Source organism: Myotis daubentonii, chromosome 5 (genome assembly GCF_963259705.1).
Source record: "Myotis daubentonii chromosome 5, mMyoDau2.1, whole genome shotgun sequence".
Taxonomy (NCBI): Eukaryota; Metazoa; Chordata; class Mammalia; order Chiroptera; family Vespertilionidae; genus Myotis; species Myotis daubentonii.
Window position 1 is genome coordinate 73,070,156 of NC_081844.1, and position 11,836 is coordinate 73,081,991.

Genomic DNA, 11,836 nt, shown 5'->3' on the forward strand with positions numbered 1-11,836 from the left:
GGGGTCTGGCCTGGCCTGAACAAAGCTCTGGGACCTGTCAGAGTCGGGGAAGGGAGAATGCCTGCTGAGCTGCACTGACCCCTTGTTCATGTGGCTTTCAGGGTCCCAAAGGACCAAAAGGAGACCCAGGAGAGGCTGGGCCAACTGGACCCAAAGGGGAAGCAGGCGAAATGGGCCTGTCTGGCCTCCCGGTAAGTGGCTGGGTGGCCCCACCTTCCCTACTTGCCCCACGGGGGGTCCCAAAGTGAAGGTGTGCCTGCTGGCGGCGGGGCCCTGCAGCCTCAGCCCAGCGGGGCCGTAGGGCTGAAAGGGAGCTGACTCCCGGCCCACTTGCTCAGACTCCCCGAGCCCCCATTTCCTCGCCTGTAGAAGGGCCTGCTGCCTATCTCCTGGGGCCACTGAGAAGGTGAGATAAGGAGGCCCTGCCCCTGGAAGTGCGTTGGCGGTGGTTAGGCCACGGCTCTGGCTGCCTGAGTTTGCATCCTGTTTCCTTTCTTACTGACGAGAACCCTGTACAAGCAACCTCGCCCCCTGGGCCTCCGTTCCCCCACCTCTCACATGGGGTGATAATGTCCCACTACGTGAGGGAACAGACAGCTCTGAGAATGGTGGCTGGCATGCAGTAAGTGCCTGCTGTCACCATCATTGTCGTTGTGATAGCTGGTCTTGGCGTGGATGGATTGGAAAAGCTGACAGGCTAAGCAGCTACCAGGTGCCACCACTTCATGCCCATTGTCCATCCATAAGGCTCGCTCAGCGAGAGAGCCAGTGCTGGGGTTTCCTGTGCCACAGGAGCACTACCATGTGCACCGCTGCACTCTGCTTTCTGAATGCCCATCGATCTAGGGAAACTATTTTAAGCTGCACTGGCCAACCTGGCAAGTCTCTGCTGACGGAAGCCTTATGGGGGAGGAAAGGGGAGGTACTGATCACCGTGGGTGGTGATCTGGTGATGGACATAAAGGGTTCAAGGTCATCCTGTCCTACAGGGTGCCCACGGCCCCAAGGGGGAGAAGGGAGAGCCGGCACCTGACAGCCTACGAGAGAGCCTGGTAAGGGGGAGTGCTGAATTCCAGGGTCTCCCCCCAATGCCCAGCCCAGGCCAGCTGGAGGCCCAAGTCTTAGAACAGCAGGGCCACCTGGCCTGACCACACCTAGGATAGCAGGGGAGGGGGAACCTCAAGTTGTGTCCTCCACCTAAGGCCCATCTGAGAACCTAAATGCCAGCGCTGGGCCCCCCACAAGGCGGGGGCAGCAAGAAGCAATGGCTCAGGGCCTGGTGTCCAGCGAGTGTTCCTCCAACATGTCCCATGAGCTCACATGTGGGTGGGTGAGGGATGACGAGGCAATTTGTAACTAATCCACTTCTGACCCTTTCCTAGGCCCAGCTCATAGTGGAGCCAGGGCCCCCCGGCCCTCCTGGTCCCCCAGGCCCCATGGTAAGAATGTTTGGCTTGAAGCAGCTGGGATACGAAGAGGGTGGTGGGCCCAGGCCTAGGAGCGGTGACAGGGAGGGCAGAATTCCCTGGGGGGGGTGGGGGGGGAACATGTCAGGCAAGGAGGGCAGAGCCAGGATCTGGGCTTGGGAGGCCCTGAGGTCAAGGCCACAGGAGCCAGTGAGTGGCCTGCAAGCCTTCGTGACCCCTGCAAGAGGGCCCTGGCCCTGATCTGCTCTCTCCTCCTCCTCCAGGGTCTTCAGGGAATCCAGGGTCCCAAGGTGAGTCTGGGGCGTGGGTGAAACCCCCTACCTGCTGCAGACTCACAGCCCGGACAGTTTCAGAAAGCCTTGCCAATGGGCCAAGTGAGGGCCCCACGCGAGGCCTCAGACCAGCCCTGCATCTTCCCAGGGCCTGAATGTTCTGAGTCCCCTAAGGCTGGTGCCCCCTCATGCCCACACTGGGGGCTCTGTTCTTACCCCTTCTCCTCCTGCCTGGGCCCCAGTCCACTGCTTTCCCTCCTCGCTGTTTCTCCCCTTTCTCTGCACCTCCCCCCTCATTGCCACTTCCCCTTATGCCCCCCCCCATGCACATCTGTCTCTCAACTGCCCACAGCCTTGACATGAAGTCTTGGGTTTGGTGTGTATTACATAATGTTGTGTCCTCTGCCCTTAAATTAAAACCATAGTGTGGCCTGCCAGTGTGCCCTGCCCCGGTAGCCACACAGAGGGGGAGGCAGCTGGCCTCACTGTTTGCCCTCCCCTGAGGGAGCCCATCTCTGCTCTTCCAGCTCAGAGGCCAACTTGAGGACTCAGAGTCATGGACTCCCAGAGCTGAGTGGGCCGAGCATGTGGCCAGCCAGATGTGCTGCTTCTGGCTCTTCTTTTTCCCAAGGCCTCCCCAGATTATGTGTAGAGGAGGCAGACGCTGTCAGGGATGGAGCTCAGAACCTCAGTTGGTAGTCAGTCCTGCCACTTGCTTGCTATGCTATGCGGGTCCATCCCTGCCCCCTCTGTGCCTCTCTTTCCTCATCTGTGAAATGGGTGTGAGCACAACCACCTACCATGAGTACTCAGGAAAAGGTAAGATGCTCACACTGAAGCTCATTCTGATTGTTTGCACAGAAAGGAACCCAGGCCAGACCTGACGGAGCCTGGAATCTGTCCCTCTGCCCTGCACACCTGGGCCCCCACAGGCCCAAAGATTTCCTGGCCTTCCACCTGTCTGACCCTTTTCCCTGACTGTGTCCCCCTTCACTTCCAGGGCTTGGATGGAGCAAAGGGAGAGAAGGGCGAGTCAGGGGAGAGAGGCCCCAGCGGCCTGCCTGTGAGTGTCATGAGCCTTGTTTGTCGTTAGAGGTGCTAATTCCTATAGCCATCATGCCTCTTAACCCATTCCTTTTTCATCCAGGGGCCAGCTGGTCCACTAGGCCTTATTGGGCTGCCAGGAGCCAAAGGAGAGAAGGTAACCACCTTTTTTAAATGCCCCTCCCCCACACCTGTGGCTGCACACTGTGGTGTCACTCGGCCCTGGGGGTTCAACCCCTGCACTTCAGGGCCAGAGTTCAGGCTTGTGGACAACTTACAGGGCTGAAAGTCCCAGCACCTATGCTCCCTCACACCTTCTCTTTGTCTCTCCTCAGGGCAGACCCGGGGAGCCAGGGCTAGATGTAAGTATCTCACCACTCACTGTGATCAGGTCCTCCTGTGTGTAGCTTTTGCCCTCATGCTGCACGTACAGTAGCATGATCTGGTTGGCTTGGTAACCCCCTTTCCCAGGGCTGGGACTACAGCTGCCTGGTGTCCCCTACATTCCCAGTGCCAAGTCCAGTGCACAGCCCAGAGTAGGTGCTTTTTGGATGGGTGGGTGGATGGATGAATAGATGATGGATGGGTGATACATTGGAGCCGGGAAGTGGGGAGAGCAGTAAGGAGCCTGTTGCAATATCCTGGTGAGAAACGATGAGGCTTCTGCTAAGGAAGTATTGTGGGAAGGAGAGGAGGGGAAGTATTAGTCCAAGGTTGACTGGATCAAGTGTCTGTTGGTTGCAAGAGACAGAAAACACAATTTAAACTGGTTTAAACTAACTCATAACTGAAAAATCCAGAAGTACAGCACATGGATCCAGGGCTCAAGTGTGTCAACACAACACAACCTCTCAGCGTCTCTTGTATGTGATTCCTCTGTGTGGGCATCATGGTGAGATGGAGCCAATAGCTCCAGACCTGCATCTCTCCAGGCCCAAATTCTGGAGAAAGACTATTTATCTCTCTCTTCTTTTTTTAAATATATTTATTGATTTCAGGGAGGAAGGGAGAGGGAGAGAGAGAGAGACACATCAATGACAGGAGAGGATCATTGATGGGCTGCCTGCTGCACGCCCCCAATGGGGATGGAGCCCACAACCCGGGCATATGCCCTGACCTGGAATCGAACCTCAACCTCCTGGTTCGATTGGATGCTCAGCCACTGGGCCATGCCAGTTGGGCTCACTCTCTTTTAGAAAATGTCTCATCGACTGGGTCAATGCTGAAATATCACTTGGCCAGAAAAATGCAGTGCCCTCATTGGCCAGGCCTGATCACATGCTCCAACCTGGAGCTAGGAGTGAAATCAATGAAGTATGAGAAAGGAGGGGGTTCCCAGGAAAATCAAGTAGCTCTTAGAAGGGAAATGGTGACCAGATACAGGGCTGCAAGGCTAATGGTGTCTACCTTAGACTTTAGGAGGTGTCACATTGAAGAACAACTGCAGACAAGGAAAAGGAAGAGCTCTAACCTGAGTTTCTGACTGGGCGGGGCTTGTTCCATCAATGATAAGGGTCAGGAGGAGAAGACATCTGGACTCAGGGAGGTCGTCAGGGCAGAGCTAAAGACTCCATGGCCACAGCTGCCTTCTGGGAGGCCTAGAGCTCAGGTGTCATCTCAAAGTCACACCCACCTGTTCAACCTGGCAAACTGCTGGGGCTTCCATCCACAGACTCCGACAGGGTTCTAATTCAGAGGAAGCAGTGCCGGTGTCCTCAAGGCACGCATGTCCCTACCTCAGCCTGCCTAGGAGTTGGGACTGGGCCAGTTGGTACCACGAATATGGAGGGAGGGGCAGAGAGGGGCAGATAAGAGAGGAAAACCTCAAACCTCATTTTCAGGTTTAACCCTTAATCCCCTTGTCAGGGTTTCCCTGGACCCCGAGGAGAGAAAGGCGACCGGAGCGAACGTGGAGAGAAGGTAGGGTAGGCGGGGAGAAAATAGGGGCAGCTGGAGAGGAGATGGGGCAAGAGGACAGAAGGAGGGAGGCAGGTGAAGAGGAGGGAGGAGGCGGATAGGACATGGGAGGCAAGAAGCAGGCAGAGAGAGGTGGGTGAGCGGGTGGAGGCTGGGATGGGGGCAGCAGGGCAGGGTGGCTGCCAGCCCCCAGGCCCATCTCTCAGAGGTGCTGGAGGCATGCTGGGCATGGCACCCATGGCCATACCCCCATCTCCCTTCTTGTGCAGGGAGAGCGAGGCATCCCTGGCCGGAAAGGAGTGAAGGGCCAGAAGGGCGAGCCGGGACCACCAGGACTGGACCAGCCATGCCCTGTGGTACGTGTCAGAGCAGGAGGGGAGCCCCAACCAAGGTCTTTGCTGCCTCCTGCAGCATCTTCATGTCGTCTTTGCCTCCACTGCCAGGGCCACCATCACTGTCACTCCCGTCCCAGAGGGCCCTCCTGCTCTAGTCCTGAGCCCACCATGGGTGCAACTTGCGACCCGTCCCCTCTATAGAAAGGGAGACCCCGCGGGGCAGAGTCTGTTTCCAGCGTCACTGCCCCTCTTTACTCCACTTCCTTGTCCATAGAGAAGGGTGGGACCGCCCTTACCTCTCTGGGTATCTGTCCCACCCGGGAGAAGGCTTTTCTGCCTGGGTGGCCCCATGCTGTCCCTCTGCCCCTCCTCTCCCTTCCCTGCTCCCACAGCCTCCTCCTTTCCTGCTGTGTCACCACAGCCCCTGATGGCCCATCCGACCCAGGGCCTAAAATAACCGAAATTCAGTTTCCTTTTTCTAGAAGTCAGCAGAGGTAACATGTCAGACTATTTCAGTGAAGCTCAGAAAAGACAGGGAAAATGAAACAGCTGAGTTTCCATCCTAAACCTGGCCAGATATTCATACCTGGCCCCCCCCTTGCCAGGGGCATGGGGAGAGGCCACCTACCGAAGGAAGGTCAGGGCCGTGGACCCCCAGAGGCCCAGTCCTCTGACCTTGAGTGAGTCACTTAGCCCCCTGTTCCTCAGTCTCCTCATCCGTACAGGGGGGTGCTGTCCCACCCTCAGACTATCCCACCCTCAGATGGCTTTGAAGAGGCAATGAGAAAAAGACATGAAGATCTGAGCAGTGAGCACATGCAAAAAGTACCAAGGGCAGCAGGGAACAGGGTGGCCCTGCAGATCTAGCCCCTGGGCCGAGACTTCCTTCCAAGTCATGAAGTCTTTGTCTTTGAAACAGGAAAATCCTAAAGGCGGAGGCAAGCGAGGGGCACCGGGCTCGAAGGGCCTGGCGAGGGGCAGCGGGCCCTGCCCTGCGGTACATGGTCTGGCCTGCTGTGTGCTGTGCTGTGCTGTGCTGGCATCGGCCCCCCTTCCCCATCCTGCCTGCCTCCTCCCCACCACCCTCAGGCCCCAGCCTGCGCCCCTGCTGATGCACGTCAGTGTGCCTTGGACAGAGTGAAGTGTCTTTGCCCGAGGGTCCCCCAGGGACTAGAGGATCAGCCTTTGTCCCTCTCCAGTCCCCCATCTTCCAGGCCGCTTAAGGACCATCTCCCACGACCCCCCACTTGTGTCTGATTGCTGAGCAGTAATGGCTGATGCTTCCAGACAACCCCCTGCCCAGGTTTCACCCTGCTGGCCTCCTCCTGACCCGTGGCTCAGATCCAGACACAGAGACCAGGATGGGCCACACAGAGGGGGATCCCACTTCCTGAACTGTCCATATCCTCCTCAACTCCTGAAAACTCTCAGGCCCTCGGGGTGAGGGTCTAAAGCCACTGTCATGGCCACCAGGTCATGGCCATTAGGTCGCGCTCCCCCCGCCCCCCATTATCAGCAGATGTACAGCATGAGCCCAGTACTCCAGGGTCCTCCCGGTTCTGCCCCCGCACAGGTGTCCCAACAAAGCCCCAGGGGATGCACTCAGGACAAGTGCAGTGAGGAGTGGTCTGTCCCGTGCCTGGGTCGCCTGGATGGACCGGGCAGGCATTTGGGTCCTGTTTCAATGGGCTCCGGCAACCTCACATGGCAGCACCCTGGGCTGTCATCCCTTCACCCAGGGCAAGAGTGTGCCAGGGTGGAGAGCTGACCAGCCCTTGCCCCCATCACTGAAACCTTCTTCCTTTCCAGGGCACTGACGGGCTGCCCGTGCCTGGCTGCTGGCATAAGGTACCTTGTAGGGAAATCTCCAGGACAAGCAGGGAGGAGTTGGGAGACAAGAAGGGCCTGGAGGTGGGCCTCTGCGGCTCCCTACAGTGACTGAATAGCCAGGTTTCCCTGTCACAAGCCTAGTTTTGACTCTCCTGTCATGTGACCTGAGGCTTGGGGCCATAATCCTGGGTGATTATGCACAGCCCACCCTTGGCTGCATGGGGCTCACTCAGCATCTGGCCCAGCCAGTGCAAAGCCGTCAGCGCCCCGTGGGACTTGGTCCAGGCTGCCCCCGAGAGGGGTAGAAGCCAGGAGCCCGGGACTAGGGGAGGAGGGCCTGCCTGTTCCTTGGGAAATGGGCAGGATGGATGAAGTCCAGACCTGGGAGGGTCCCAGGGGCCTCATGGCCCCTCCTCACCTCAGTCTTTCTCTCCTTTTCCAGTGATCAGAACCCAGCTCACTGCCTGTACAGATCCATGTGGACATTTTTAATTTTTGTAAAAACAAAACAGTAATATATTGATTTTTTTTTCATGGGATGCACTGCCTGTGGCCTTTAACCTTTGAGCATGTGCCCGGCCCAGCCCCAGAACAATCAGCATGTGAAGCTGGCAGGAACGTGGACAGGCCAATCAGGGAATTGTGTACTTGAGGGACAATCGTAGGATTTGGTGCCTGGCTCAGACGAAGTTGCAAAGATGCCGGGTTGGGCCTTCAGTCACCTGATTAGCAGAGCGTCTGGCTGCCCAGCTGCCCTACAAGAGCCTGCTCCCTAAAACCCCAGAGCCCCCCGGGGGGGCACCTGGGGCATGGACGCCCTGCAGCTGCTCCAGCCTCTTCAGCCAGAGCCAGCTGCTCACCCTCCCGGACCCTGGGTTCACCAGGAAGGACAAGCCTCCCACTTGCAGCTGGGTACTGGGAGCTGTAGAAAGCACCCCAGGCAGGTCTAGCTCTCACCAAGTTCATTAGGCCTCGGGAAGCCAGCCTGTTTGAGAACACATGTCCTCTGGCCAGGAGTACAGGCCAAGCACTGTGATCACCACCACATGGACCCAACTGCAAGGAGCCCCATGGTGACCAAGTGTGGAGGGTGGCAAGGCCCATGCTGGAGTGACTGCTGCTTCCTGTCTGTCCCCCCCACCCCAGAACAGGGGTGTGATGAGACTTTGCCGCCGGAGGAGATGGGCCTCTAGCTCAGAGCTTGGGTCTCACTGGCCCCAGTCTCCCACCCAGGAGCACTCTGGTCCGCTAGCCGAAAGTGGTCTTCCGGGTGAACTGTACAGATGAAGAGAATCCCGGTGTGGTTCCCAGCCGGCCCGAGCAGGGGGCCTGCGACCTGAGCCTCGCGCTCGAAGGAAAGGCCTCCCCACCTGTGACAAAGGTCCCAGCCACCAGCTCTGGCCCAGCGACTTGCCTGCCCTCTCTGTGTAGATAGGTATTGCTGTGTGTAATAAACCATGAATTTGTGTCTGGTTGAGCCTGTCCTTGCAGACTGCCCCTCGGGCACCTCTGGCTAAGGTTTCAGCCTGGCCATTGCAAAGAAACCAGAGAAACCCACCCCAGAAACCAGAGGAAGTAGCTCCGGGTCATGGGGTTAAGTTTGGAAGACACAGACACAAGGCCTAGTCCTGCCACGTACCAGCTGAGCCTTCTGGACAGTCACATCCCTGAGCCAGTGACCAGTGACTGCTACATGGAAAGTCATCCCAAAACTTGTTGCCTTAAAACAATGATCCTTTATATTCCTCTCTCTCAGTTCTGGGGTTAATGGGCTCAGCGGGGTGGTTGTGGCTCAAGCTCTCCCACACCTGGTGGTTGATGCTGGCTGTCAGCTGGGAGGTCAGATGGCAGAACACCGATCCCTCGTGGTCTGGCTCCTCATGCTGAATTCCAGGAGTGAGTGTTCCATGGTGAACCAGGTGGAAGCTGTGTCACCTTTTATGGCCAAGCCTCAGAAGTCATATGGTGTCACTTCCTGCCACAATCAGTGGTAAAGTTTTCCAGGGAAAAGTGTCAACATCCTATTTTAAGGAGGAAATGTGAGGTAGCTCTTGTTGCAGCCCTCTTAGAAAATCCAACCTGCCACCTCATCTACAAGAAGGGACAGTGATGCCTGCACTCTGACGGTGGTTAATGAGGACCAACTGCATGGGATACAAGAACCCAGGGCAGGGCAGGCACCTGGCAGCTCCCAAGAGTCTGAGTTCTCTCTCCCCTTCCCCACTCCAAGACCAAGCAAGGGCCATAGTCTTGCAAAGCATTTCTACATCGTTTATTCCAGCTGGTCCTTATAACAACCCTGAGAGAGGGACCCAGCAAATATGCCCATTTCACAGATGACAAAACCAAGCACATCCGGGGTGGTATACTAACAGACAAGGCCTGCATGACAGCATCTTCGGCCTCCTCCAAGGACTGGGGCCTAAGGAGGGCCATGGTTTGAGTAGTCCCCCTGGCCCCTACTCTGTGGCCTCCTCACTGAGCAGAAGAGGCCCAGCCCTACACCAGCTAAGGAGGAGGAATGTGTCAAGTCCTCACCTCTGTCTCCCTCAATTGCTGGCAATAAGTGGCAGGCCCCCTGCTCAGCCAGTCGTCTTGGTCACCGGGGAAGCCAGTAGTGTGGAAAGGAAGAGAAACACAGTGGGGCTGTGATGACTGATGGACATCACAAGCTGTCCAAGTGTCCTTGGGCATTCCAGCATAACCTCACAAATCTACTGCACTCTAGTTTGTAAATTCACTCCGCCCTCCACTCAGGTACCTCATGGATCCCCCCACTTGCGAAGGAGGGAGCCTATGTGACTCATGTCACTATTTCCATGTTACATGTGGGGAAACAGGCTCTGAAGGAGTAGCCCTCTGCCTAGGGATAAGCAACCAGGATTGTCTTTCTGAAATTGCTTGTCAGGGCCCAGAGTCTGCTAGGCAGCGCCATGCTGCTGGGGGATTGGTGGGCAGATCATCTTAGAAGCCACATGTGGCCCCTTCCTCAGGCACCAGAGGTCCCTTTCCTGCTCCTTTGGGTAGGGCAAGGTCATTATGGCCCATTGCTGCCCCCTTGTGGCCTCACAGTGTATCCTCAGGTCTGCAAACTTCTCATTTTAGAGGGTACAGATTGCTACAAGAGCTTGGAGTGGGGACGAGAGGCTGGAGAAGAGTAAATGACTTGCTCAAGGTCCCAGATGAGACATGGGTGAGCACCCTGCCTCACAGCAGAGCATCCAGGACCAAGGGTTTCACATCTCCCTGACAAGAACTACCCCCTTCCAGAAGAAAGGGAAGCACATTTATTGAGCCCCACTGTGTGCCATGGCAGCTAAACTAACCACAAAAATTCCTACCCCGTGAGAGGAGTAGGGTCTCCCTCCTCCTGATCCCTAGGATACTACATGGGCTAGTTTTGGGTGTCACAATGACTGGAAGATACTCCTCGGATTCAGTGGGCAGGGCTAGGGATATCAAACATCTGAAAGGCATGGACAGTCCCGTCCCATGATGAATCATCTCAATGAGAATGCCAGTGCTGCCTGCATTGAGAAACACCATGCCCTAGGTTCAAATTTTGACTCAGCCATTTCCTCCCATTCCCTGCCCTCTTGGCCTCCAATGGCCCCCAGAAGGCTGAGCATGAGATAATGGATAGAGGAGTGCTTAGCCTGGGGCCAGAGGCAGAAATGAGTGGGCTTTTCTGAGCCGGAAGGAGAGGCTTCCTGGTGATGACCTGCCCCTTGGCCCAGGAAATGACCCAGTTGTAAGGCCTGGCTTGACCTCCAACTGATTTGCCACCTGACCCTGAACATCTGGAGAGTGAGTGAGATGAGGGCTGGGACTGGCTGCAGTATTCTCGCCCTCAACCCTGAGACTAAAAAAGCTCTGAGCCAGCCTACCTCCTCTGAGCTGCCCTGGGCGCAAGACAGGTTCGTATTTGGGCTCAAGACAAAGCCAAAGATGAGCCCCAAAACTGTCGCCTGTGGCCTGTACTTCTTTTCTGAGGGTCAAATCCCCCTCCCCTATATGTGGGTAGAATTTTTGGTTAATTTGGGAGGAATTTTGTTTTCAGTCATACATAAGGTTCAATTCAGCTTTACAATTAAAAGTAAGAAATTCTATCCAGTTTAGAAGATGAGAAGTTCTGGAGGTGGATGGTGGTATGGTTACACAAAGTGAACGTACTGAATGCCACTTAATTATACACTTAAAAACGGTTAAAATGGTAAATTTTATGTTATGTATATGTTTCCACAATAAAAAGGAAAAAGAAACTCCAAATGTTCTTTAATAAATGCTCTAATAAACATTTTACATTTTTATGGGGGAAGAAATCAAGGAATCAGCGTTGAGGGAGCAAAGCAAAGGGCTGTGATCCCTTGTTCCAGGGTTCATCCAGGCAGAGTCCCAGTACCCCACCCCAGGAGGGGACATCTCTCTGCTAGGCCAGCTTTCCACCCCTCACCCCCAGGGCTGCCAGCTTTCCACCCCTCACCCCCAGGGCTGGGAGTCAGGCCGGCATGCGCTGGAGTCCAGCCTGCGCGGCACACGTGCTGTGTCTGAGAGCAAAGTCCTTTCCCGTTCCGGGCCTCGGTTTCCTGGCCACGTGCTCACTATGAGGCTCAGGAGTCCTCCCAACGCCCCTCCTGCCTGAGCACTTGATGACTCCATTAGCACGGACACCGCTCGCGGTCACTGGCCTGGAGTCCCAGCAAACACGGCGCGTCCCACTTTATGCACCGGGAAGGCGACTCAGTGACTGAGTCCGGGGCCCCGATCCCGCTAGGGGAGCAGCGGCGAACGCACCTGCGGACCGCTCCCGCGCGGCGGTTTCCACGGGATGAGTTGGCTGTAGGAAGCCTGCCAGGCTCGTTCCCGAAAGATTTTACCAACCTGAAACGGGCCTCGGGAGGGGGCGGGGCCGCAGGGGGAGGGGAGGGGCCATGGCGCGGAGGGGAGGGGCGTGGGGCGGGGGCCGCAGGGGGGCGGGGCCACGGCGCGGAGGGGAGGGGCGTGGGGCGGG

The 11,836-nt window shown here is 56.6% G+C and overlaps 1 protein-coding gene across 1 annotated transcript in view; it reads left to right on the forward strand.

Moving 5' to 3' along the window:
* Positions 1-8,297, forward strand: part of COL23A1 (collagen type XXIII alpha 1 chain) — a 261,421-nt gene extending 253,124 nt beyond the window's left edge. Inside the window, exons 19-29 of the mRNA XM_059698141.1 lie at positions 102-191; positions 990-1,052; positions 1,383-1,439; positions 1,691-1,717; positions 2,700-2,762; positions 2,847-2,900; positions 3,079-3,105; positions 4,610-4,663; positions 4,930-5,016; positions 6,805-6,843; positions 7,268-8,297. Of these exons, the coding sequence (XP_059554124.1) occupies positions 102-191; positions 990-1,052; positions 1,383-1,439; positions 1,691-1,717; positions 2,700-2,762; positions 2,847-2,900; positions 3,079-3,105; positions 4,610-4,663; positions 4,930-5,016; positions 6,805-6,843; positions 7,268-7,270 (564 nt within the window). The 3' untranslated portion in view covers positions 7,271-8,297. The remainder of the gene's footprint in view (positions 1-101; positions 192-989; positions 1,053-1,382; positions 1,440-1,690; positions 1,718-2,699; positions 2,763-2,846; positions 2,901-3,078; positions 3,106-4,609; positions 4,664-4,929; positions 5,017-6,804; positions 6,844-7,267) is intronic.
* The last annotated feature ends 3,539 nt before the right edge of the window (positions 8,298-11,836 follow it).